The 25,882-nt window shown below is 47.2% G+C and overlaps 1 protein-coding gene across 2 annotated transcripts; it reads left to right on the top strand.

Annotated features, from left to right (window-relative positions):
* The first annotated feature begins 1,112 nt into the window (after positions 1-1,112).
* LOC6597909 (tyrosine-protein phosphatase non-receptor type 9) lies at positions 1,113-22,972 on the top strand. Of its 2 annotated transcripts, none has more exons than XM_026991111.1 (8): positions 1,113-1,423; positions 6,309-6,722; positions 6,781-7,011; positions 20,204-21,216; positions 21,283-21,446; positions 21,732-21,961; positions 22,015-22,222; positions 22,285-22,972. In XM_026991111.1, exons 1-8 carry the CDS (start codon positions 1,295-1,297, stop codon positions 22,509-22,511), a joined length of 2,616 nt encoding a protein of 871 aa, XP_026846912.1. In that variant the 5' UTR covers positions 1,113-1,294; the 3' UTR covers positions 22,512-22,972. The 2 variants fall into 2 exon arrangements, with proteins under 2 accessions (XP_026846912.1, XP_026846913.1); XM_026991112.1 differs by lacking the exon at positions 1,113-1,423 and adding an exon at positions 5,008-5,261 and having other exon boundaries at positions 22,285-22,971.
* The last annotated feature ends 2,910 nt before the right edge of the window (positions 22,973-25,882 follow it).

Genomic DNA, 25,882 nt, shown 5'->3' with positions numbered 1-25,882 from the left:
GTAATAATAAACAAAATAATGGCAATAATCATAAGTATGAGCGAGACAAACCCAATCCCGTCTCCGAACCTCACTCTCCTCGTACACATGGATGTGGATGTGGCTGTGGGGATATGGATGAAGAGCACAAGTGAAACTTTTCCAGCGACACTCGAAACTGTGGCGAAATTTCTTAACACTTTCCCATAAGAAGTCATAAAGGCAGGAGAGCGAGCGCGCGGTAGAGAGAAGGAAGAGAGCAGCAGTGGAAAATAGAATAAATTAAATTACGAGCACAAAAGCTGTTCAATGAGCCATGCCCTGCCCTGGGGAGAAGCTTGAGATTTTAGCAGTTGTTTTTGCAACAGGAATACTAATGGTATTCCAGAAAACTAATTAATGTACTTGTAATCAAATAAATCTAAAGCTGAGCCACAACTGTTTATGGAAACAGCTGTTTTATAGGATTAGAAAACATATGAACAGATGTGTTTTGTATGCGAGCCTGTCTTACGGCTCCGACGGGAATACGATCAACAGCGGCATCCCCTTACAAGAATCAGTCACTCTCTCGGCTCTCCTATCTCTCTCTCCCTCGCCCAGCTCCAGCTCCACCGCTGACATTGAACTGTGTCAGTGGCAGTGGCAGTGGCAGTGGCAGCGGCAGAGTGCACCAAAAACAATGAACAGCAGGCTGTCGGCTGTAAAGGGGCGGTCGGGCTGCTGCTGCGTCGGCGCCCGCCGCCTCGTGTGCGCGATCGCTCTCTTTCTTTCGCCTTACTCGCTCGAGTCGATCTGCCCAAAGTGCATTAATATAAGGTGAACCGCTTTTGAACCACTCTTCGAGTCGCATATCTTCTCACCACTCTCTCATTTGCCACCGCGTTGTGCGAACGCACGAGCCAGCAAAAAAAAAACATAGATATATATCTACCCTGCACCATGTGTGCGAGTGGCTAACCTTCCATCAATACACCTTGGAGCCGAGAGCCTCTGCTCTTGCGCAGCAGCGACGCGACTGGCTTGGCACGGTACGGCAGCGGCAGCGGCAAAGGCGATGTTGTTTGTGCCGTTGTTTCATTGTTGTTTCGGTCGTCGCGTGTTCATCTCTCTCTCGTGTCTTTTTCTTTTTCGGGGACGATCGCGCGCCCTCTTTGGTTTCACGTTTTCCACTCACGGGAGGAGAGAGCATGGCAATATGTTCTAGTTATTAAATATATCCAATTTTATTTATTTATTTTACTGTGCTGGTGTGTGTGTGTGTTCAGTGTTTCGCGTGTGTGTGCGTGTGTGTGTCTATGTAAAATGTAGCAAAATGCATCGACGCCAGCAGAACAAGTACCAGCGGGAATCTAACGACGATTGCAGTGACAGCAATAACAACACCAGCAGGAGCAGCAGAAACAACGGCTGTCATCATCGCCTCTTCCTGTGCTTTTCCAAGGTGTGTGTGTGTGTGTGTGCTCTCTCTTTCTATCCATCGTTTGCCATGCCCATCCCTCCTCTTATGTACTTTCTAAGTTTTATCTTCTCTCAGTTTGCTTTTTTGCTTTCGCCTCCCCTGCATCCATCTTGTCCTGCCCTGCACCTCTCGCTCGTTTTACTTTTTTCGCTCGCTTCATCGGGCTGCTGTGTGTTGTGCACTGTCCCCCTCTAGCTCTTCCGCTCTCCGGCTCTCACGCTGTGCTGCTACTGTTGCTGCTGCACTTCTGCTGCTGCTGCTTTTGGGCTATTTATAGACTAACTTTATTAGTTTTTGCTGTCTTCTCCTTCTCCTTTTTCGCCTCATCTCAAGTCCCAAGCTGGACTTTTAGCTCCCCCTCTCCACTGTCGGTGCATCTCTGCTTCTGCTTCTGTAGCTGCTGATGGGTCTTTGAGGTGCTTTCCCGCTTTGCTCCTCTGCCATGGAGGAGAACAAACTTTGATGTTTATTAGGGGTATTCATGTTAACGGAGTACATACATATGTACAATAATCCCATCTTGTAACCCCACGGCTGTGCTGTGCATTTCCATATGAAAATATCATACGTTTCTTTGATTAAAGAAATTTCCATCAATTTGTATACACTGGTATGTAAGATCCGGTTCCATAGCGGTTCCAGCAGCAGCAGCTGTTTGGCTCGGCTCTGTTGTCACTTTCTGGGCTCTTCCTTCTTTTGCCAAGTTCCGTTTTTGGCTTCAATTCCGTTTCGGATTCAGATTCAGATTCCGATTCCGATTCGGACACACAGATTTAATATGCAAATGGGTGTGGAAGACCATAAACCGTTTGAGCATCATCGCAGCAGCGGAGACGGAAAGCGCACACTGCGAAGAGAGGATTCCTCTCCCCCTACCCACTAGCCTCTCTTGTGCTCCGTTCGGTTCCCCAGCTTTTGCCCTCTTCTCGAACCGACTCTCAATTGGCAACCGGCGACTGCCTGCCCCTCGAGCAGAAGTGTGTTAAACGTGGGCTTAAAAAAATACCCATTCGCATTTCCAAAGCATTTCCAATGCGAAAGTGTGAAAGGAAGTCCCCCTATCCCCTGTCCCCCTGTCTGAGCCCTCCACTGTGCTCACTTCTCGCGCTGTGCATTTCCTGCTGCTCTGTGGCTGTAAAAAGTGCGGCCAATATTCATTCTCCGACAACAATCTGTCAGCAATATCCTGCATCCTGGGCTCAGTGAAACGAGGAAATTGTCTGTACAAAAAACATTAAAAAGGTAGGAGCGGGAGTAGGAGCAGGAGCGGGATGAGTAATGGCTATAGCAGCAGAGAGAGGATTCTGTGGATTATCCGAAGCTTAAGCTTCCATTTTTCCATTCTTCATCAATCACTACGATTAAGTATCTTGTATCTTTCGCCAAGCATAACTGTGTCTTTAGTCTGTACCTCTCTTGAGAGTGTCTTTCCAATCGCTGGCTGATCGTTGGGTTTCAGAGCAGAGCCAGAGCCGGAGCCAGAGCCAAAGAACGGCTGTCATGCTCCTCGGAGTCCGTTAAAAGTCTCCATCCATCCATACCTCCATATCGCGATCTACTACTATCTCTATCTCTATCCAAGTCTCTAAAGTTTTACAGTTGCTCAGAACCGAACCGAACCCCAGCGCAGAACGGAACGGAACTGATGTCGCGTTTTGTGCTTTTACTTTGCATGATGCATAATGGTACAGTTATGAGTGGATGCTGGAACAAACAGAGAGATAGAGATGAAGACGGAGGGAGAGATGGCTGGTGGTGAAGCAGGGACAGGGGTAGAAGTAGAGGTACTCTTGTTGTTGCTCTATTAACTTGCTCACGTTAATGGCTAAGATATTTACGAGATCCAAGGCAGAATGAAAACTACTGGAGAGAACCGGAAGTGACTTGTGACTGGTGCCTTCCCTCACCTCCTCTTTCCCCTCTACTCTACATACGAATCTTTTGTTTATCTTTTGGTGTTTTTGTTTTGTGAATCAAAAATCGTTATTTTCCTTCTGTGATATTTATAGATTGTTTGGGGTTTAGGCTCCTTAAAATTAGCTCTGCTTTCCAGGAGGCTTACTCTGAACTGGAACTGGCTCCGAAAAGAGCTGTGTTCCAAGTAGGTCTTCCTATGGACTATTTTTGTTTATCATCTCTCTGATATAATCGTAATCAAGAAAGAAAAATTAAAGGACAGAATCGGTAGTTGGAGGAAACTCAGGTTCCAGTTCAAGCCGCAGTGGAATATGACCCCCCATTGACCCCTAGGCCAACAGAGGGGTGACACATCCCATGTCTGCCCCTGCCCCCAGTTAACTCGAAAAAGCGTACAAATTCAAGCAGCATTCCAATCGCACCTCCAAAGACTCCAATGACAGGATCGATCCGACTGTGTGTCCAAAAACTGGAAAGATAAAGAGCAGTGGAGAGGAGGTGGGAACGTTAGCCAGAAAGAAGGAAACCCTGCCATTCCATCATCCGATGAATGGGATGATGAGGCCCCCGCGATAACCGATAATGTATTCCGTTGAAAGAAGGAACGGAACGAAACGGAACGAGAGAGATGAATGTGAAAACACGCGAAAGTGAACGAAATGGACAAAAAGTGGTGACGCATCAACGTCCCACTCCCCTCAGCACTCCGCTCACCTTCCGTTCCGTTCCGTTCCGCTCCGTCCATCCATCCATCATCTCTCCATTCGGGCGATCGAAATCCGCTTCGGAGGAATTCCACCCGCTCACAGTGGGCGTCGTCGCACATATACCGATGAAAATAATATCTAAGGGCATTCTTCGAAGTCCCAAGGAGCCTCGAAGATAAACGAAAATTGAAATTCACACGAATACAATTTGATCGACAACAGTCGTAGCTATCTATCTATCTATCTTTTTGTATCGCTTGTCGAACAACTAATCAAACATTTCAGGGATTTTATCGCCCATCTGGGGCCACTGTGCCCCGGCTAAAGGGTGACATATGGTAGCATCAGCAACAGCGACGGTGGCTCACGTCTCACGCATGACTCAAATTGTTGGTATGCCCCTCCAGCGACAACCTGGCGTCCGTCTTCTCTGCTGCTGCCGCTGCCTCTGCCACCGCTGCTGCTGCTGGCGTCTAATGGTTCTTGGAATTGCCGCATACGCAGTTCTGCCGCAGTGCTGCTGCCGGGAACCCTTTAGCCAACAAAACAGCCAGAAAATAGCTGGAAAAGTGACCCCGAATGAAGCTTAAGCTTTAACCGACTTTTGCTGCTATAAAAAGCTCTACAAAAGCTTCGACGCCGCAGCTTTGCCTCAGAGAAAGCTACGAATAAACCGACCATTAGTACAATTATTTTTATAACTGCAAAAGCGATCTGCCTCAATAGCAAAAAAGATTCCATGATCTGGCTTTAAATCAGCCAAAACGGCATCTCTGCTGCTGCTGCCAGCGGAAGAGTGTACTGAGCCAAGCGCTGCAGCTGCAGCAACGCTGCTGCTATCAGCCGATGACGACGACGACGACGACGACGACAGCGACGATCGAAGTGCCGCCGCCGCCGTCGTTCGTCGTCAGTAATGGGGAAAGCTTTGAACACAACGGAACGTCGCGAATAAAGAGAGAAACAAGAGAACAAAATAAATTAAAGAACAGCCAGGGCAAAGCGAAAGAAAAGCGAAAGAGGAAGTGATAAGCGGGGGATATATTGTGTTGTTTTTGTGTGTGTGCTTTCGGTTCTCAACTGGTGAATGATTTGGTACCGATCCTCTGAATAAACCCACGGATACGATAAAATACGATACGATACGATACGATACGATGGTTCATCTTTACCAGCGACGTCACAGCCGCGAACAGGTGGGTGGAGTGGACAGGAGAACCGGAGATCCGTTTCATTCCAGGCGGCACGCGTCATCCGTGGAAGTGGAAGCGTGTCTGGCGAAAGAGCGTCGCGTCGCGTCGCGGATGGCATACGAATTGTCTAATTAATTTCCCATAGAAATTGCGCATGAATGAATGAAAGAATCGAAACGTTTATGGAATTTGTACCATGCCATGGATGGGGAATGTATCTACACTGTTATCAGAGAGAGAGAGAGGGAGAGAGAAAGAAAGAACGATAGGGAGAGAACCGTGTAAACACCCACTGTTCGGAGAGACTCCAGTGAGAGAGAGAGGGAGAGGGCACCATTCATTTTGGTGCTTTGAACTGCTTCGAAACGAACGGGTATCGTTTGGATGGAGAACGAGGTCAAGAGGTTGCTGCTGAAACTTGCACTTTTTTTGTGGCCCACCGAAAAAGAAGAACTCTACGAATGATATAAATGGAAGAGAGCTCGAATGACACGCAACTCTGTTCGTAATCGAAAATTAATATTTTGGATTCGCGGAAAGATCTCTGAGAGAGATTTTCGATTGGGAATTTCCGATAGCATTCCCTGGAACGAGCACCCAGTACTTCCAGGAATGCTTGCTCCAGTACTCCAATGAATACGGGGGCTAATAAATATAGCACGTTAAGGAGCTGCGACTCGATAGGGACTGTGGGCCAGTGCTTGATTAGCACTACTAATAATAAACTCTTATACCAATTGTGAGCTAGCTAGTCGGTGTACGTCCACACGTCTCCGACTTCCAGTCTCCCTCCGATGGAATAGATCATCGAATGAGTAATTTGCTCACACTTATAGGAGGATAGAATGATCAATTGATTAATTACAATCTTGATCGCGTATCGCGATCGAGTGTCACGACATTCGATGGAAAGTTGTGTAATTTCTGTTCTGCGTGCATCATCCTTCGCACTCGCCGCCACAAAAAGTTCAAGTTTATGGGGAAATCTTTTTGAATAACACGGAACAGTTTTCTCATGAGCTTTCGTTTTCGTTTATCTTCTCGTTTCAGGCTGTGCAACAATTCATAGATCTCTGCAACAATCTTTGTGCCACAGCAGCAGCAGCAGGGACTTTGACAGCATCCACATCCACGTTATCAGCAGCCTCTGCTTCTGTCTCTGCCTCCTCCACAGCCTCCGCCAGTGGCACACAGCCGCCACTGGCCTTTACAGCGCCACCAACGGAAGCTGCCACAGCAGGAGCGATAGCAGGAGGAGGAGAAGGGCCAGTACCCATCTTCAGGCGAAACATTTCACACACCACAGCCGTCAAGTTTTTGTACGCCCGTAAATTCGATATACCACGAGCCGTGTCGCTCTACGAACAGCATGAGCAGATCCGCCAGAAGGAGTATCTCTACAACATCGATCCGGATGTGGAGCCGCTGCGCTCCGAGCTGCAGACTGGGAAATTTACAATCCTCGTAAGAGTACATTCCCTGCATCCTGTGTCCCTGAAACTTATGCTTTATTTTCCAACAGCCCGCCCGGACCTCCAGTGGAGCGGCGATTGCATTGTTCACCGCCAATCGACACAGTCCGTTGAGCGTGGGCCATACGACGACGCTGCAGGGGATCGTTTATCAACTGGACAGCGCCCTGCAGGACACGGAGACGCAGCGTGCGGGACTGGTGTTTATATACGACATGAGCGGCTCCAAGTATTCAAACTTTGACTACGACCTCTCACAGAAGATACTCACCCTGCTAAAGGTGAGTCTCAGAAGGAGAAACGGAGTCCCCTGAAACGGAAGCGATTTATGGAATGGAAATGTCAAGGAGCGAAGTCTCTTCTTTTGCAAAACAGAAACTACAGTTTGATCGATTGCTTACTTATCTTTAACATTCATATCGGAGATCTATGATTAATCGTGCTGAAAGAGCTCTTCTTTAAGGCTTTTGGTTCCTAGAGATAATATTTATGTGCATACTCGAATTTGGGGGACACTAAAGGGGACAAAAGTCAGTCTTTTTCCTTCCCACCATGAATGTCAGCTTAGGAGACTCTTCCGAAGGCAGTCGGTGGCGTAGTTTGTGCCTCATTTCCGGCGCAAGTCGCAAGTTGAGTCGCGTGCGTCGTCCGTCGTGTGTCGACTCAACTCCGATCTGAGCTTGCCCCAAAAAGTCACGGAGCGTGGAAGTCAGCCCCTGGAAATTATAAATATTAAAACACGATGTTTTCTATTAATATTTCTATGTGCTACTGCTGCTGCTGCTGTTGCTGCCACTGCCTCTGCCTCTGCCTCTGCAGCTATTTTGTCGCAGCTTTTGTATCTATGTATTTGCCAGTACGTGGTGGGGCATTCATCTGCGTATCTGTGCCACGGGGAGGGCCGGGCCGTGCCTCTGCCTATCAACAAAGTGGTTGGGAAATGTCTTCAAGCTGAAAATTTCTGTTTCGTTTCGTTGGCTTTTCATGTCATGCGGCAAATTTTCTTCATTTACTTGCATTTTGTTGTTGGGGGAGGGGGAGTGGCACGTGAAGGGAGCGAGCAGGAGAGGAGAGGAGAGCGCGACTTGGATTGGTTGCAGTTCGTTGCCAGTGCTGGGAAGCCACTGTACATAATTATTGCATGCAAATTATTCTGCCTAATCGTCTGCTGCTTAACAGAGCTTTTTTCAGTGGTCGAAGATCACTTCTGTTAGCCAACAGCCAACCGCCTATGCGCCTCTGTTAGGTAACAGCGTGCGCTCTTCTCTTCCTCTGAGCTGTTAACGTGCTGTCTTAACATGGAATGGAACTGTCTGTTCTTCCTGCCACCATTAACATGGCCATGTCACACTTGTGTTTTTGTATGGTTTCTGTTAGTTAACATAGCAATGTTCTTTGGTCTCCCCCTCCATTCCTTCTCTTCCGTCAGGGGCTAACATTTTTCTGTAAGCCCAGTGTTCTCCATCGAGTCAGCTCGATAGTCAGCTTTTGGCTCCCATAGAAACGATTTACCCGGAAATCCTTCACCGACTAACACCCACACACAAGCACACGACTATTTGAGAGAAACAGAGAGCGTCACAGCAGCACAGAAGCAGCAGCGCAGGAGCGTCACAGCCGCAGAGCAGCATCAAGTCTCGACCTAGCGGTGCGTGGGCGTTGATGCTTCTCTGGCGGCGTCTCTGCCCACGCAAGACCTGGGAGATGGCAACAACAAGAGCAAAAGCTCAAATTACACTACCCTTAGTCAGAGTAAGACGCAATTTGGATTGGGGACAACCCGTAGCCCGCAGCCCGCAGCCCGCAGCCCGCAGCCCGCAGCCCGTAGCCCGCAGCCTGTCTGCCTCCCTTTCCCCTGACCCGTGTCTGCCCCCTTCCCACTTTTCATCCGCTTATTTGCATACAGTGGCGGCAGAAAAAAACAACAACAGGTAGCTGTTATCGCTCTTGTTGCTATCAGGCCTGCGGATACTCTTCCATGGGGGGCCTTGGGTATCAGGATTATGAAACGGAATTGCCATTGGGAAAACGGTTTATTATGCCTGAAGAAATGTATCTAAAGATACTTCCGTCGGATAATATGTCATGGGAATTATTATAATCCAACCATGGGAATGGCAAGGGTACCTAAAGTGTCGGTCCCTCGGGTCTCCCTGGTCTCTACTTTCGTGCTGTTTTCCATCTCATTGGCTGCTGGCTGGCTGGCGGGTGGGTGGTTGGTCTGCTGGTCTGCTGGTCTGCCCCCCTGCTAAGCCGAAGCACACTTCCCATGATCTTTGTTTCGTTGTTTTTGTTTACTTTGCAATTGCGTTTTACTTTTCACCGGCCAGTGGTACCGTTGCTGCTGGAGATCATAAACAATATGGGAAGGGGAGTGGAACAGGTGGGGTGGGATGAGAGAGGGCAGACATCGCCGGCCGGCTGACTGCGGAGGCGGGCTTGCGCCTTCCTTGACCCGAAGGAAGGCCTTCAAAAGATATGTGGGGGATACACCTTTGTATACATACGCATATTATCTACTCCCATACATATTATATATGTATATTCCATATATATTCCACAGTACGAAATCAAAACGCACATAAAATAAAGTTAACAATGAAAATGATTTGCGTGGGTGCTCTCTCATTCATTCATTCGCTCATTCTCATTCTCTCTCTCTTGGTCTCTTTTCTTATTGAAACGCAAATGGAACACAACACAGCTGTGCTGTGTGAAGGTATATTCAATGATAGGTGAGGCAGAGTCGCCCCGTATGTGTAGCAAGAGAGCGGATTACGTTACCTTCACATGTCACATATGCATGTACCTTTGCCATAGCGTCGGCGAGTGAGAGCGAGTGGGAGTGTGAGAGAGCATAAACCTTCGGTGTAGGTGTGTGTAGGCGTTCGTTCTCTTTGGCCCGCGTGCGCTGGTGTGTGCTGCTGAGCGAGACACAACGACGGAAGGTAGGCTGGAAAAGATAAATAGCGGCTAATCTCCTTCTCACTCTCTCTCTCTCTCTGTGCCAAAAGGGCACTGGGACAGGGTGCCTCAGGGTGTCGCGTATGCGCAATATTCCACCATCATCACGCATACGCAACATTTTGCTGCTTGGATGGAAATTAAATCAATGAAAATATCAGATCAGATCATATGCGATCGTTGAAAGCGTGCATCATACATATACGTACTCTCGCACTCACACACACACACACACCACACACCATACACCACACACCACACTCGTGTGCGTCATATGCCTACGCTCTTTCACTCTCACTTTTAGTCAGTGGAAAGAGGAAAGAGGGAGTGGGAGAGGGAGCGGGAGCGGCAGAGGCAGCCAGCGAACAAGTGAGCGTGCCAAAGCTCGCTCTCACTCGCTGCCGCTCTCCTGCTCTTTCCGCCGTGTGGTGTGTGCTTGGCGCTACGTGAATACGTCGCTTGTGGCTATCTTTTGCCTGATTAACTAATTCAGTTGACGTGTTCTAGTCGACGTTTATAGATTGTATCCAAAAGTCCACACTCCACACCAGCAGACCAGCAGACCAGCAGACAGAAGAAACAGAGAAGAGAATAAAAAGGAAGAGGAGATCAACAACAAACGGAGAAGTAGGAGAAGAACAGAAACAGAAACAAAAAAGAAGCGGAACATGTGCGTGTGTTGAATTATTGTTGTGAAAAGCCTTTTCCAATATGGAAAAACCATTTCCGAAACGCGGAATGCGCGCGTGTGTTAAATATTTCGTACCATAATAAATAGTGCTTTTATTGTTGGATGTTGTGGTTGTGGTGTGGGATGGACAGTGCTTGCACTTGGCCCAAAAAACACTTGGCCCAACCTCGATTGACAGATGGGATATCGACTCGACTCTCCTTTTGAGATATTTATAGTACCAACAGAGAGAGCGATAGAGACAGAGAGAGAGAGGGAGAGGCCATTCGTATCATTTCATTCATTCACTCACTCAAAACGGCTTAAATACGATTTGTGTGTTATTTTTACAACGTGCTTTTATTCTTCGTGTTGGCTGTAGCCAGTGCCCCGTTCTTCCTCGACATTGACTCAAATGCTGAGTATTTATCCCTCTCTCTCTCTCTCTCTCTCTCTAATTCTGTGTGCGTGTGTGTGTGTGTAAAAATGCAAATTCGATCAAGACACAACGGAATTGTTTGTGCAACCCACCAACTTTTATTATTGAGACGCGGAATCATCAATTACACTTCGAACTTCCGCATTGCAACAGAACATAACTTTCAGCCCCCCGCCCCCCTGCATCCACTCAGTGGTCTGGTTGTAAACTCTAAAATCTGATTGGAAATCATTTGAGAGCAGTTTTTGAGAAAATCAAAGCAGACCCTGCAATGGTTTTCGAGGTTATGTGGCAACCCTGGTGACTGTGCTTTCACTGCCGCTTCTCGGGGGTAACGGTAATTCCTGATTTCCTGTTGCTGCTTCAAGTTCGAGTATTTTCGAAAACATATGTTGAGTTTTCCATTAAAAATGAGAAGTTCTGGCAATGTTTTTCGGCTACTGAGTGCCCATATGGCAACCCCCTGTCTCACGGACAGCGATGGCAACCCTGGCAGCGAGCAACCACCATCCCACCCACTCGGGGCAGGAGCAGCAGCATCAGCGGGGCAGCAGCTGCAGCGACAACCGAGACGCAGAGACACATGCAACCTTGCAGCAGGAACAACGGAACAACCCCCACAGCAGCGCAGTACTCTCTCCTTCTCCGGCAGGCAGCAACCCTGTGCCTCTCTCGCGGACGGCTCGTGCCGTCGGAGAGCGAAAGAGGGCGATGGGGATGGGGCCGTAGACGGAGAGTGAGAGAGTGGCCGAGGTGGTGGCAGAGAGCGCGTGCGCCGAGAACGAAAAAAAGCAAGCGAAAAAGCGAAAAGCGAAAACGAAACGGAAAAAAAAATAAAGGCAGCCGCCGGAGCAGCGGCAGTCAGACGTAGTTCAGCTTTCCACGAGACGACGCGCGAGACGAAACAATATTCAGATCTCGTGTATTCATTCGATATTCAATAACTATTCAAACGCCTCGATTCCCCTATTCGAAACGGGGGACACCCACTCGTGAAATATATTGTAAAATAAACCTGCCCCGCCCCAGCCCCTCTCCGTCCCCACGCAAAGAATTAAAAGACAAAAACATCGTCGAATTTTTTCCAAGTGCAAAAAAACGGAACACAGTGACTGCCAAAAGAAAACCCACTCTTTGTCTGTTCGTGTGTGTCTGTGTCTCTCCGTGTCTGTGTGAGCGTGTGTGTGTGTGTGTGTGTGTATCTACAGAAACCAAAATTTTGGTTTTTAGTTTGTTGAATGTTTTGACAGCAGCACAAAAACAAAAGGAAGAAGATACATTGCCCAGAGATCCGTCGCTGGTCGGGTGAAAGAGAGAGAAAAGTATCTACAAGTGCAGGCGAACGTCGCGACATCGTCCACCTGGCGGCCACCAAGACCACCAAGAGCACAAAGCCCCGAAAGAAATTCGAGAGAAAAGAACTTTAAATTTTGTTTTGTTTTTTCGCCCCTCCGCCTCCCCCTCCCGCACCCCGCTCCCTGGCCTTCCGTGTCCTTTCCGGTCGGCGAACAGGAGAATGTGGATGTGGATGTGGAAGTGCAAGTGCAAGTGCATCTCTGCCTGCCTCTCGTTGTGTAATGTGACAGGCAATTGTTGAAACAACAACAACAACAAAAAGTGCACACGAAACAAAAGCAAAAACAAAAACAATCAAAAAGAAAAGTTATGTAAAACACAAAAAAATTGTTCAATTGGAAGTGCAGTCAAAAAACAAAAAAAAAACCAAAAGGAAATTAGCATTTAATTGTGCGAACCAGCGGCAGCAGACCCCACGCCCCCACGCCCCCATGCCGTCCCACCATCCCCACCATTCCACCTCCCGCGAAACTGTGTAGCACGATATTACGATACTAAATCTGAATAATTAGACAGGAGATCAAGAGCAGCAGCAACCACTCAAGAAGCAGCCACAATCTAAGCTCCATTCAGCAGGTACTACAAATTGAATTGAATATAAACAAGTACATATGTATAGGAGAGGTACACTCCGATCCAATACTAGACACATATTCGTACGAGTCGCCCCCTCATTACTGCTCTCTCCCCCTCCCCCTCCACCTCTCTCCCTCCTTCTTGGTTAGTTTTTTTTTTTGTTGGTTTTCAAGGTATTTGTAGACAAACATTTAAATATAATTTGAGTTTCTTGTTGTTGTCTGTTTGTCGTCTCTGATTTAGTGGGTTTTTTATGATTCATTAGCTTTCGAAATGTATTCAGTGATTCATTGGATTCGCTGGATTCGCTTTATTCATGGATTCGCTGGATTCACTGGATTCACTCATTGAATAATCGCGCAATCAAACTCAAAGCCCCTCTCCGTACGCCCCTCTGTCTTTGGCTACTAATCAATAATTTAGGAGGTGTTGCGCCTGTCAATTAGCCAGGACTTCGGGGGCCAGGCAGGACTCTCCTAATAAGTAGGTCAACTATTTGGAAGACTATTTGAGGCTGTGACTGTGGCTGCAGTATGCAAATCGTGGCATTCGAAAGGCGGTAGATTCCATGAAGGGATCCACTGGGACTGCCACTAGGAAAGGTAGAATATAGCCCGAAGATTCTTCCAGGCGCGAAGAGAAGGAATTGGGCTGCAGAAAGGGAATCCAGGAGGAGAGCAGAAAGGAGAGCGACAGACAGAAGACAGGAGAAAGGCGCCAAAAGTAAGAACTACCTGGGTCCTTTTCTCTTCTCTTCTCTTCTGTTCTGCTCCTTCCTATTCTGTCGATTTTGTATGATGTTTTCAGCAGGTGGATGTGTGTGCCGTCGGTGAGACTTTTGTCTTCCCTGTCTTTGGCCCAAAGAAAGCTGTCGTCTCTCAGTAAATACCAAAGAAGAGGAGGCAAAAGGTAGAAGGATGGGCAGAAGTAGAGCCAATCAAACACAGCTGTTGGTGTGGTTTCACGTCTTTGCCTTTTGTTTCTGTGTTCTTGCTGTTGCTCTCTTCATGATTTATGTCCATAGACGTCCGTAGAGGAGAACTATCGTATCGCATTGTATTGTGTCTATAAATATGCGGAGGTAGCGGTAGATGTACCTTTAAGGCAGACCTCTTCGCCACGAAAGCTGCAACATGCGGCCTTTCATGGTGTCAGGCAGGTGCTGGGGTGCCACTCGATCATCGTAAGAGATCGATCTTTCGGTATGCGATGCAGAAAGAAAGGAAACAACCGATAGATATCGGTGAAGGGCACTGCTGTCAGGTGCCAAAAGTTCAGGCAACCAAGCCTCCCGAAATGAAGTCATAAATAATATTCGAATACAGGAATGAAGGACACGCATCCCACACTCCGCCACACACATCCCGCATTGAACGTTCCACATTCCACATTCCACATTCCACACAGAAATGTGGAAGTCCATAGTGGAAAAGGTGAATCAATATTTGATGGCTTCGGATCGAGGCTTGGGGCTCTCGCTGCCTCTCGAGGAGGAGGAGGTCTGGGGATAAGCCATGCTAATTGGAGAGCTCTTTACATCGATTGAGTGACACACGATACACATGATGCCACATGCCACATTCCTCATGCCTCATGCCTCATGCCAAATTCAACGCCAATGGAAACCTATGCCAAAAAGCTAATCAATTGGAAATCCCTTAGAGATTCGCCCCCACACGCCCCGCCCCCACTTTGTATCTTTTCGATTTATTGTTTGACACAAATTCGAGAGAATTTCAAGGAAAAACTCTTGAAAATGGCTAGTCCTGCTGCCCCGAGGAGAGGGGGAGAGGAAGAGGACACGCTCACGCACATTAATAAATCAAAAATAGCCTGGAAGGTACTACAGCTTCGATAGATTGTATTTATTTATTGTACGTATTGTATAAATGAATAAATAAATAATCACACCGAAAATGCAATGCAATCGAATGCACGAACATCCGGCTCGCTCGCACAACATTTGAGCGTGTCCGGGAGAATTCCGGCGGTGGAGCACGCTCTCTTGTGGCTCTGTGGCTCTGTGGCTCAGTGGCTCGCCTCTTCTTCGCTCCACAAACGCTCTCTTCTGGCAGGAGGGCGAGCGGGAGGGGGAGCGAAGAGCCAGGTTAGGAGCTCGGAGTTACGTACAAATATTGGAACATTCCGAGCATTCAAATGTGTCTTGTAGATACATTCGAACGTTCCTTATACAATCCGACATTTCCATTTCCCTTTTGGAACATCTGATGACTGGATCTGACCAAACAGTTTGTTTTTCTTGCCTCTTCCGCTTTATCCGCCCTCTTCCTTCTTCTTTGCGCCTCTCTTTCTGCGTGTGTTTTGTGCTCAGTGTTCGGTGCGTGCCGCTTTCCCCCTTTTTTGGCCAAACGCCGAGCGTCGGGACGGACAGACGGACGGACAGACGGACGGACGCCCGCGACAAATTCGTTTCATGCCCAAAGCCGGCGACAAAGCTTCAAAAAGAAAAGAAAAAAAGCATTACCCATTTTGGTCAATGGCTAATTTTGCATATCGTTTATATATTTATGTATTGTTTCTATGTCGTGACCCCCGCCCCCCTGCCTCTCTTCTGAGACGTCTCCCAACAATTATTGTGCGTTTGAATATTTATTTTGTGGGACAAAAGACAACACAAAAACGAAAGCATAAGCAAATACAGTAAATACAGTCTCGGATTGTACTCCTTTCTTTTCCAGGGGAAAAGGGCTTTCGTTTCCTTTTCTTTTTTTTCCCAGGAATCTGTTCTCCTGTTCTCCTCCCATTTGGTTTGGCATTTCCAATTCTCTCGAAGAACAGGTTGTAGCGGAAAATTGTGAAGCAAGAAAGAGCATCAACAGGCAAAGACGGAAACTACGCAGTCCGTTATTCTTCCCACTCGTATTTGCTGAGAGCGAAAGAGAGTCGTCTCAGTCGAGTGTGGCGCGGTAGAGCGAGAGAGAAATAGAAGGAAGATCGGAAAGGTGCGAGAATTGCTGCGAGAGAGAGAGTGCAGTGCAGTGCAGTACAGTAGATAAAGGACGCTGCTGGTACAGGAGAAAAGTCATTGGGGGAGCCCAAAAAGGGCTTTGATTTCCCAGGAATTCTCTTAATTGGCTTGGCATATCCCCCCCACCCCCCCTCTGTGCAATCATACCGCTCGGAACACACATCATTTCAAAGATTCAAACGAAATGCAATCGTTGTATCGGTTGTAATTGAGATTCCCCCTGCATTGGCATTAGTTTTTCGTGGAAGAGTTTTTTTTATGGATGGATTGCTTTTCTCATGAAAAGCACCTACTCTTTCGTGCAATTTTCATTGGAAAATTAGCGAGATAGAATTAATAAATCCGTGGACATGGCACGGGATGGCGTGACATTTTCTTCGAAGTGTTGAAACAATCTTTATATTTCAATTTCGGTCTCGATAGGATTTCCAGGAAGCACGGCAGCAGCAGATGATTATAGTATCTAGATTCGTTTCGTTTCATGGAAAAACATATATGAGATATTGTATTAGATTGCAGATTGCAGACACACTCCATTCCATATTCTGGGAAACGAAGACCCAATCCCACCCACCCCACCCACTCCATGCTGTGGCTTTGGGTGTGGGTGTGGGAGTGGGTTTTCCCTTGAAACAGAGGCTCCCCTGCTGTTCAGCGGCACCTATTTTTAGCCACAGAGCCTTCCTTCTGTGCCATTTGCATCCTGTCTTCATCCTTATCCGCAGCATCCCCCACACGCAACACATATGTCCCCCAAAGGCAAAGCAGAGGATTTGGGGGCGTCTCAGATGAAGGAGAGTCATGCCCGGGCACGTTGCTCGGCCCACTCGAGGGATCCTCTAGGTTCTACGGGGTTGAAATCCGTCCCGGGTTCTCCTTCCAGCAGAGCCCACGCGACATTTCATTCAACTTTTCCGCACACAGGCACACTCAGACTTTTGACCCTCAAGGCAACAAGAAACAACAGCAGGCACAGCAGCAACAGCAGCAACAGCAGCAGTGTGTGTGGGTGCCACCTGCCACCTGCCACCTGCCTCCTGCCACCATCGCCCCTGTTCCTGTGATTGCTCGTTCCTGTTGCCATGTGCCCTGGACGTTTGTCAATTAAGTTTCTATATATACACGGAATGCCATATGCCATATGCAACCATGGGATACAACCGTGTGGGGGGGGGGGGGGGGGGGGGGGGGGAGGTGAGCGGAGTGGAGTCCACGAGTCACCGTCATCATCAGATTCTGATTATTGGGGCATTATTGTGGCCCCCCACCGTCCAATTGCGAACGTACTCGAAAATATTCATATTCGTATTCTCGTATCTGTATCTCTGACAGGCAGCCAGTCGTAGTCCTCCCTCGTCCTCGTCCTCGGCCTCGTCCTCAATTCAATTATAATTCTAATGTGTGGGATAGCCATAGAGCCATAGGGACAGCCGCTATAGTGGGCTGGATTCGGGGGGAGGATCGGGATGACCCTGAAATGTTGTCAGGCATCGCCTGGCATGCGACTGGAACAGACAGCAAGGGAAAGGAAGCAGCAGGAGGGAGCAGGAGACCCCAAGAAACTTAAAACGAAAATCTTGCTCAGATTTCTACATAAAAGGAACACTTTCGCTGCCACAGGAGGAGTCTTGTGTGCTGTGCTGTGTGTCATCCAATTAGAGAGAGAATCTCCACATTTTCCCCATTCACCCGATAGGCTCTCGTCTGCTGCTGTTGCCCGCTCTTGTCGCTTATTGGTTTTTGGTTGCAACATCCGCGGTGCATGGCAGGGGCGGCGTTCAGCTCAATTATGACTCATAATTCGCCGTGCCACTCGAGCAGCAGGCTATACCATTCAGACATCCGTTTCCTTTCATGTCCAATGCTATGCCATGCCCATGCAATATTTAGTTCTTTGGAAACCTTTTTTGGGGCACACGACGCACTCTTTGGCTCAAGGATGCCGCCTCCTCCTGCATCCCCAGGACTCGGGAACGGAGGATGGGCTGGTCTTGGCTATGCAAATTGGAAAACGAAGAAGCCAAGCAACGAGGCAGGAGTGCAGCAGTAGAAATGAATGAATGAGCCGAATGAATGTTTGCACTGCAGTAGAATGGCAATGGATGTGGCAATGGATGTGGCAATGGATATGGCAAGGGAATGGAATGCCCCGAATTCTCCGCCATTGCCTACTTTCAAGCGCCACCTTAAAGGGCAAACAAGTGCCTGCCTGCCCGCCCTCCGGCCCTCCCTCTCTTCATGCCACTCACCCACAGGTTGGGCGAGTCCCAAGTGGGGGGCTGGGGGTGGCATAACAGCCATAAAGCATCGACATCCAGTATTCTAGTATTTTCTATGGCATCCGCTATTAATATTTCTGGTATTTTCCCTAGTATTATATTTCCCCCTGCTCATTCTAGTATTTTCTCGAGTATTTTTCCCCTCGTATTGTATTCCAATTGTAATGAGGACATCTTTTAGTATTTGTTATAGTATTTTTCGATCTGGTATATCCAGTATTTGCTGTATAGTTTCCACTGTTTTCTGGTATTTTTAAAGGATTATTCTGGTATTATTCTAGGGTCTGAGTCTAGTAGGATTTTAGTGAGCACCTAGTACCAGGACATCCATTGTCTTTTCGGGTATATTTTCAAATATTATTTCTAGTACCATTACTATTAGTATTTTTCTGGTATCATTTCGGCACTCGTTATTCGTACCCGCACGGTTTGAGATACAGCAAGTGAGAAGGGCCTTACCTTCCATTAAATATACCTTGGAATCGGGGGACAAACAATGGAGCCCCCGTGGAAGGTGCCTAATGGAAAAATGCTGGCAATTAGAGCTTTAACGGGAATTTATTGAGCCACAGAGGGAGCGCGAGCGAGAGGGCCAGTGTTGTAAAATACTTATTAGCAGAAAAGCTGCAAATGCAGTTGCAAGTGCAACAAACGACCAAACGATGGAGAACTTTAATTAAAATTTCCCATGAACATGAAATGGTTTTCCTTCACGCACTCTCCCTTCTCCCCTCTCCGCTTTCCACCGTTTCCCGGCTTCCCGGCTTCCCGGCTTCCCGGCTTCCCGGCTTGCGTGTTCGTTTTTGTGTGTTTTTTGATTGTGATTTTGCGTTTAGTTAAAGTGCCCGCAAATGCACCAGCCCCCAGCACCTTCTCCCCGCAGTATTTACACATAGAGGCAGATGCAGGTCATGCAGATGGATAGATATCCCTTCGACACAAGCCTGGAAGCTGACATTCGATCGCAACCCACAGGATCGTTTCTACTTATAGCATTTAAGAACTGCAGGACTCCATCTATGTATCTGAAGGCTTCGTGGCTTGCCTCTAAACTGAAGGCAGGCGGTTGCCCCTTGTTGATTTTGGCTTTGCCCTGCTTTTCCTCTGCGCTTTGCCCCCGCCACACCCCACACACGCCGCCCATCTGCAACGATGGGGCACTGGGCCGCTGACCTTAATCTGGCTGTGGCTGTGGCTGTGGCTGCCGCTGCACTGTGCACTCTGCACTCTGCCTTTGGGCGGACGGAGAGGGGGATGGCCAATAAACCAAATGATGATGATGACACGGATACACAGAAAAAGCAAACAAACAGACGGAAAGTCGGACAGACGGACGGAGAGATTCTTCTTCCTTTGCAGCCTCGAGAGAAGAGAAGGAAAGGGGTTGGGGCTGGGGCGGAGGCTTCACTGTACTGTGTGTAGTACCTTTAAGTGAAGCCAAGTATTTATTCATTCCCCCGCTACCCCTCTTCTTGGCTCCCATCCGTTGCAATCGAAAAAAAAAAATGCCGCAATGAAATTGGTTCCCACAAAGTGGGTGAAGGTCTCTCTCTTTCTCTCCTTCCGTTCCTCTCTCTCTTGGTATCTCTGAGTGTCGCATTTTTCTTTTAGTTTCTGCTGCAGTCCACAACTTAATCATTGGGGCATGTGGCACGCAACTCTAGCCTTTCTGGCGCTCGCTCTGTCGCTGGCTCTGGCTCCTGTAATATGCGGCTCGTGTCGGTAACCAAATGCAGGGGTCTTGCCACTGATTCCCCGTGCTGTTTGTGTTTACTCTTGCTTGAAGCTCATCTCTGGTTCTAGTTCTGATGGGTTTTCCGTGGAAAAAGCTGCACACACTCCTACTCCTCCCACGTACACGCAACGCACACGCACACGTTGCCGTTGCCGTTGCCGTTGCTCAACACTCGTACACACGCACACGTTGTGCAACACTTGGAAATTCATGCGGAATCCGAAAGCAATCGAGGGGATTGAGGACTAGGGCGCAAGTGCATGAAGTTCCATGGAATTTCTCTGTAATATTCACGTAATTGTTGCCGCAGTAACAGTTACGGAAGGATTCTCCGAAGGGTTCCCCTCTTGCCATAAATTGGATGGGAGAAGGTCTTCCTATCTGTCTGTCGCTTGATTATTATTCTGGTGTAATACGCAACTAAATTCGTGTTTCTGTTTCCCCTTTCGTTTCGTTTGCGCACAGGGTGGCTATCCGGCGCGTCTGAAGAAAGTCCTGATCGTGACGGCGCCGCTGTGGTTCAAGGCCCCCTTCAAGATCCTGCGCCTGTTCGTGCGCGAGAAGCTGCGCGAACGAGTGTTCACTGTATCGGTGCCGCAGTTGGGCCTGCACGTGCCGCGCAAGGCGCTGCCCCTGCATCTGGGCGGCACGCTGGAAATCGATCACGCCACATGGTTGCTGAGTTGCCGCCAATCGATGACGAATCGTGAGGACGAACTGCTTGCCAATATCACAGTGGGCACAGTCACTGGAGTCACCGGAGTCGCTGGAGTTACCGGAGTCACTGGTGTCCCAGGTGCGGCAGCTGTGGCAGCAACCACCAATGGCAGTAGCAGTGGCAGTGGCAGTGGCACCGGCAGTGGAACTGCTGCTGCTGCTGCAGCTGCAACCATCATAAGCGCCGTCCATCAGCTGGCGGACAACAACACCACCGTGGTGACTGTCAGCAACGGTGAGGCCAGCAACGATGCCACCGCCACCTCTGGGGGCAGCATAGAGCCCAACGAGAACATCACAATCAATGGCCTCAGTCCAAGTCATCGCGGGAGCGGCAGTGCTGCCACTGGCGGCGGTGGCAGTGCTGCCCCTGGCAGCGGCGGCGGCACATCACCCCTCAAGCTCAACACCAGCGGCGTTCCCTTGGACGGCGGTGGCATCCCCAAAGCCGCCACCATAGGCTTGGGAGCCCCCACTGCGACAGGACCAGGAGCTGGCACTGTGGCAGGATTGGCGGTACGGGCCACGGGCGGCGGCCCTGGTGCTGAGGCCACCAATGGCGGAGAGTTCTGGTCGGAGAATCCTCCCAGCAGCGCCTCGTCGGGCTTCAGCGACGACGACAGTCTGGCCGGCCAGGAGGGCGATCCCAAGCCCATCGAGCAGATTGTGCAGATGGTGATGCAGCGGGGACGCCACGGACTGGTAAAGGAGTATACGGACATTAGGAACAGGACGCCCGACGGCACCTTCCTACATGCGCGGTAAGTGATTCGATCTCCTTGGTTGGATAACTCTCGGTTTCTATCGAATCCATTTTCCATTTGCAGAATGCGCGCCAACCTGACCAAAAACCGATACACAGATGTCCTCTGCTTCGATCACAGTCGAGTGGTGCTGGCACAGGAGGACGGCGTCGAGGAGCTGTCCGATTACATAAATGCGAATTTTGTCGATGGCTACAAACAGAAGAATGCATATATTTCAACTCAAGGTGCGGAAAAATCCCCAAAAAGGGACCCCATCCCTCAGACACGAAACGAAGGGATGGGAAGGGAAGGGGAGGGGAGGGAAGGGAAGGGAACTGTCCCTCTGTCGAAGAAGTTGTCTATGTTTTCTTTCTATGCGATATTCGATAGGCCACAATAGACAAGGCCTATCTATCGATATATCTATTCTGCAAGGGGGACATTCCTGGGGATGAGCCAGAGCTAGAGCTGTGGCCTGCATTTCGAACTGTCTCTATAATGATATCTCTGTCTCTCTGTCTGTCGCTCAGGTCCATTACCAAAGACATCCCATGACTTTTGGCGCATGATCTGGGAGCAACATTGTTTAGTTATAGTGATGACAACGCGCGTGATGGAGCGCGGGCGTGTGAAATGCGGCCAATACTGGGAGCCGACTGAAGATAGTTCCTTAGAGTACGGCGACTTCCATGTGCGAACAATTAGCGTTGAGTGCAACGAGGACTATACGGTTGCCTCGTTGGAATTGAGAAACATAAAGGTGGGTAGCATAAAGGTCTATCTATCCATAATCTAAAATTGCATTTTCCGCAGACTGACGAAATTCGCAATGTCTCACATTGGCAGTTCACCAGCTGGCCGGATTACGGTGTTCCCAGCTCGGCCATGGCCGTGCTGAACTTCCTCCAGAAGGTGCGCGACAAGCAGGCGGAGCTCGTCGAAGCTTTGGGCGATACCTGGGCGGGACATGCGCGCGGTCCACCGATTGTGGTGCACTGCAGCGCCGGCATCGGGCGTACGGGTGAGTGCCCATCTATGTTCTTCGAGTATATAAATCTTGATTGAGCTTCTGCTTTCCTGCAGGAACATTCATCACCTTGGACATTTGCATATCGCGTCTGGAGGATGTGGGAACGGCGGATATACGCGGCACCGTGGAGAAGATACGCTCGCAGCGCGCCTACTCCATCCAAATGCCCGATCAGTATGTGTTCTGCCATCTGGCCCTCATCGAGTACGCCTACTCGCGCGGCATGCTCCAGACGGTCGATCTGGCAGGCTTCGATGAGCGCGAACCGGACTCGGAGTAGGTCGCAGGTCGCAGGTCCTCTTCGAGAAGGAGCAACAAATAGCAAATAGAGGGGGAGCAGGAGGAGTACAGAGGAGAGGAACTAAGTAAAGAACGGAATGGTGCGGAGCGGAGCGGAACGACAGACAAACACACACACATTGTATACAGATTAATTTTATGCTTATATTCTTCCAAATTCGGAATTGTAATTATTTTGTTCGTTCGTACTTCGATGTTTTTCCTGAAAATATGTGAAAATAGGAGAAAGGATTGCAAGGAAGAGAGAGGGAGAGAGAGAGGAAGAGCGAAAGAGCGGTAGAGGAGTAGAAAGAGTAGAGTAACCAATTTACGTTAATGGACTATAATTTTTTTTTTATTATTATTATTGAAATTATTATTATTATGACATACCAATGCTATAGCCGATGTATAGCGAAAACACACACACATTTATAAATATATACATACATTATTTAAATTAAATTTAAACTAAATGAAAATGAAACAACAATTAGCTAAAAATAAAGAAGAAACAATTATAAACTAAACAAACAAAAAAAAAACAGAGCATAAGTAAACGAAACAAAAACAAAAACCAAGAAAATGAATCAACAGGAAGGAGAAATGTGAGAAGAGAAAGTTAACTAAACTGTGGATCAGATGCAATGAGACGAAATGAGATGAGTGGAGAGGAGAGGAGAGGAGAGGAGTGGTGTGGAGTGGAGGCATGCGAGAGAGTACAACGAAGGGAAGGCAAAGGACGCGAGTAGACCAGCCACCATGCAAAGCAAAGCCGTCCGGAGTAAAGGGCAAACGGATAGTCAATGCGGAAATTGAAATTTAAATGGAAATTGAAATCGAGTTCGAATCGGAAAGAAGATAAAAGAGCGTGCTAACAATTTCCTACAATCAACTATGAAGCCCCCAAAGGAGCAGCAGCATATAACTTATACACACCTATATAGCATACGGCATATGTACGAGTATATGCTTTGATCTATGTCCTATACAGCATATAGATACGATATATATACGATATCCACATATGTATAGAGCAGATTTAAGCATTGTTGTACAATGTTGTCGCAAACCTCAAGACCCAGATGGCGCCAAAAAAAAAAACAGGAACGCAATCCTCCAATCCTCCAATCCTCCTTTTCCCGCATACCCCCCTCCAGGTCCCCCAAATAGCTGTTAAATGTGTATTATTTTTTTAATTTAACATTAATTATTTTTTACAACAAAACATTTATATAAAAAGAAAATTACAACTAAAATTGTAAATTGCAGGCGAGTTTGTAGTGAATTTTACTAAAAAAAAAAAAAAAAAAAAAAAAAAAACAATTTACCAACTAAAGAAAACAAACACAAAATAAGAAAGAAACACGTTTCGCATATGAACAAAAAAGCAGAAAATATAAAGAATTTTGCCCAACTTTCCTACGCTTTTCATATGCCAAGTGGATCCGCTATCCGTAATCCGTGAACCGTGATCTGAATCCGACGAAAGTAAGAGCGGAGGCGGATGCGGAAAAATATTGAAATAAAGGGAAGATAAAACCAAAAACATATTTTGTATTACTTTTTTAAATAACAAACAAATAAAAAACAACCGATGAGGAAAATGGATATCTATATAATAATAAAGATAAATGATAATAATGATTAGTTGTTGTGTGGAAAATCTATGTCGAACGACAGCTTTCTTGAACTAAAAAAATAAAGAAAAACACAAGAATACGAATAGAAATGGAAATTGAAATGGAAATATATATGAATGTATAATATTGTGTGTAAATGCATTTTCTCTGTGCAAAAAGTATTATTATATAATATTTACATAAGATATAGATACATATACATGGAGGCAACTGTTTTTTTTTTCTTCCCAATATATGTACTATATGCAGTATTTTCTGGTGCGAATTTAAACAAAATTGCGACGAATCGTACACTTTGTTGGTTGCACTATGCCCCACACACACAAGCACACACGAACACTCTCATTAAAACATTATCATGTATATCATTAGAATTGTAAAAGCTGTGATCAAACCCCGAAAAACGATAGATGGAAAAGCGAGCAGAATGAAGCGCAGATAGATACCGAAATTAATACAACAAGAGATTCTCCACATCCATACACACCCACACACACGCAGCCAGATCGACAGACAGGACATAGAATAACATTATATTATATGAAAGTTAATATTATGTATAACGAAATAGTATCAGTATATGTACGTACTTTACTCACCACAGAACAACTTTCAATTCTTTCAAAGGCCTTTTCCGAGGGAAACAAAATACATACTACTCGTAACCACAACCGTAGCCCGTAACCCGAAACCCGAAACCAGAAAGCCCCCAGAAAAAGTTATGGGATGAATATGTTATGAATATTCAGCTCCTTTCCACCCAATCGATGAATGCTCTATTTTTATAATGCTTGAGACAGGAAATAACACTTATGCATATACATATACCATATATATATATATATATACACTATATATATTGCATAATCCAAAAACCAGAGAAGAGAACCGAACCCTCTATAGGTGTAAACACGTACTGTACTCGTCGTAGATTAGTGCCATATTGTATGTATTTTTTGTAGGAGGAGATCTTCCGAGGAGTCAGTCGGTGGATGAATGAATGAATGTATCTACGCATCTTACAGATATTTACACATACATATGTATATACCCGTATGTATATGTATGTGAAATGTATAATGAAAATTAGCAAAAATTTCTTCAAGTGTAATGTAAAATGTAGCTAGAGTTACAAAAACGCCCTTGTTTTCCGTTCGATATTGATTACCAGCTTAGTGTACGCGCACCCACCCACCAACCGCCCGCCCCCTCTGTTCTAACACGTACTCGACTCCACTTCCGATGTGTTGCATGCGACACGATGCTTTCTGAAAGCTTTTGCCACGCACACACACGGATACACACACAAGGACATACGAAACCAGATCGATTGATCCAGCCCACCCTTAATCAAATCTTAAAGAGATCTGATCTATCCACTAGCATCTACCACTACCTTTATTCTCTCTGCCGCCACTTTCCCTACATATTGAATAAGTACTTGCATATTGCATAAGCCCAAATAACCAAATACCCCAATACGCAAATACCCAAATACGGATACGGATCCGAAGACCATTAACTTCCATTAATCCCAAAGCTCAAGACTTACGCGAGACACTGTACATACAAACGCGCGGGACAGCGGCCCAACATCCAAGCAGACTGCAGGATCTACATACTGAATTATCTATATGTATGTACTATATACCCCACACCAGACCCAGACCCAAACCCAGACACACGCAAGGAACTCTTAGCCTAGAGAAATGGTCGCATAATATTTAAG

Source organism: Drosophila persimilis, unplaced genomic scaffold (genome assembly GCF_003286085.1).
Source record: "Drosophila persimilis strain 14011-0111.01,24,50 unplaced genomic scaffold, DperRS2 tig00000653-arrow-arrow-pilon, whole genome shotgun sequence".
In the NCBI taxonomy this organism is placed as follows: domain Eukaryota; kingdom Metazoa; phylum Arthropoda; class Insecta; order Diptera; family Drosophilidae; genus Drosophila; species Drosophila persimilis.
The sequence above is the reverse complement of the archived record's forward strand: the minus strand, read 5'-3'. Positions and strand labels throughout refer to the sequence as shown.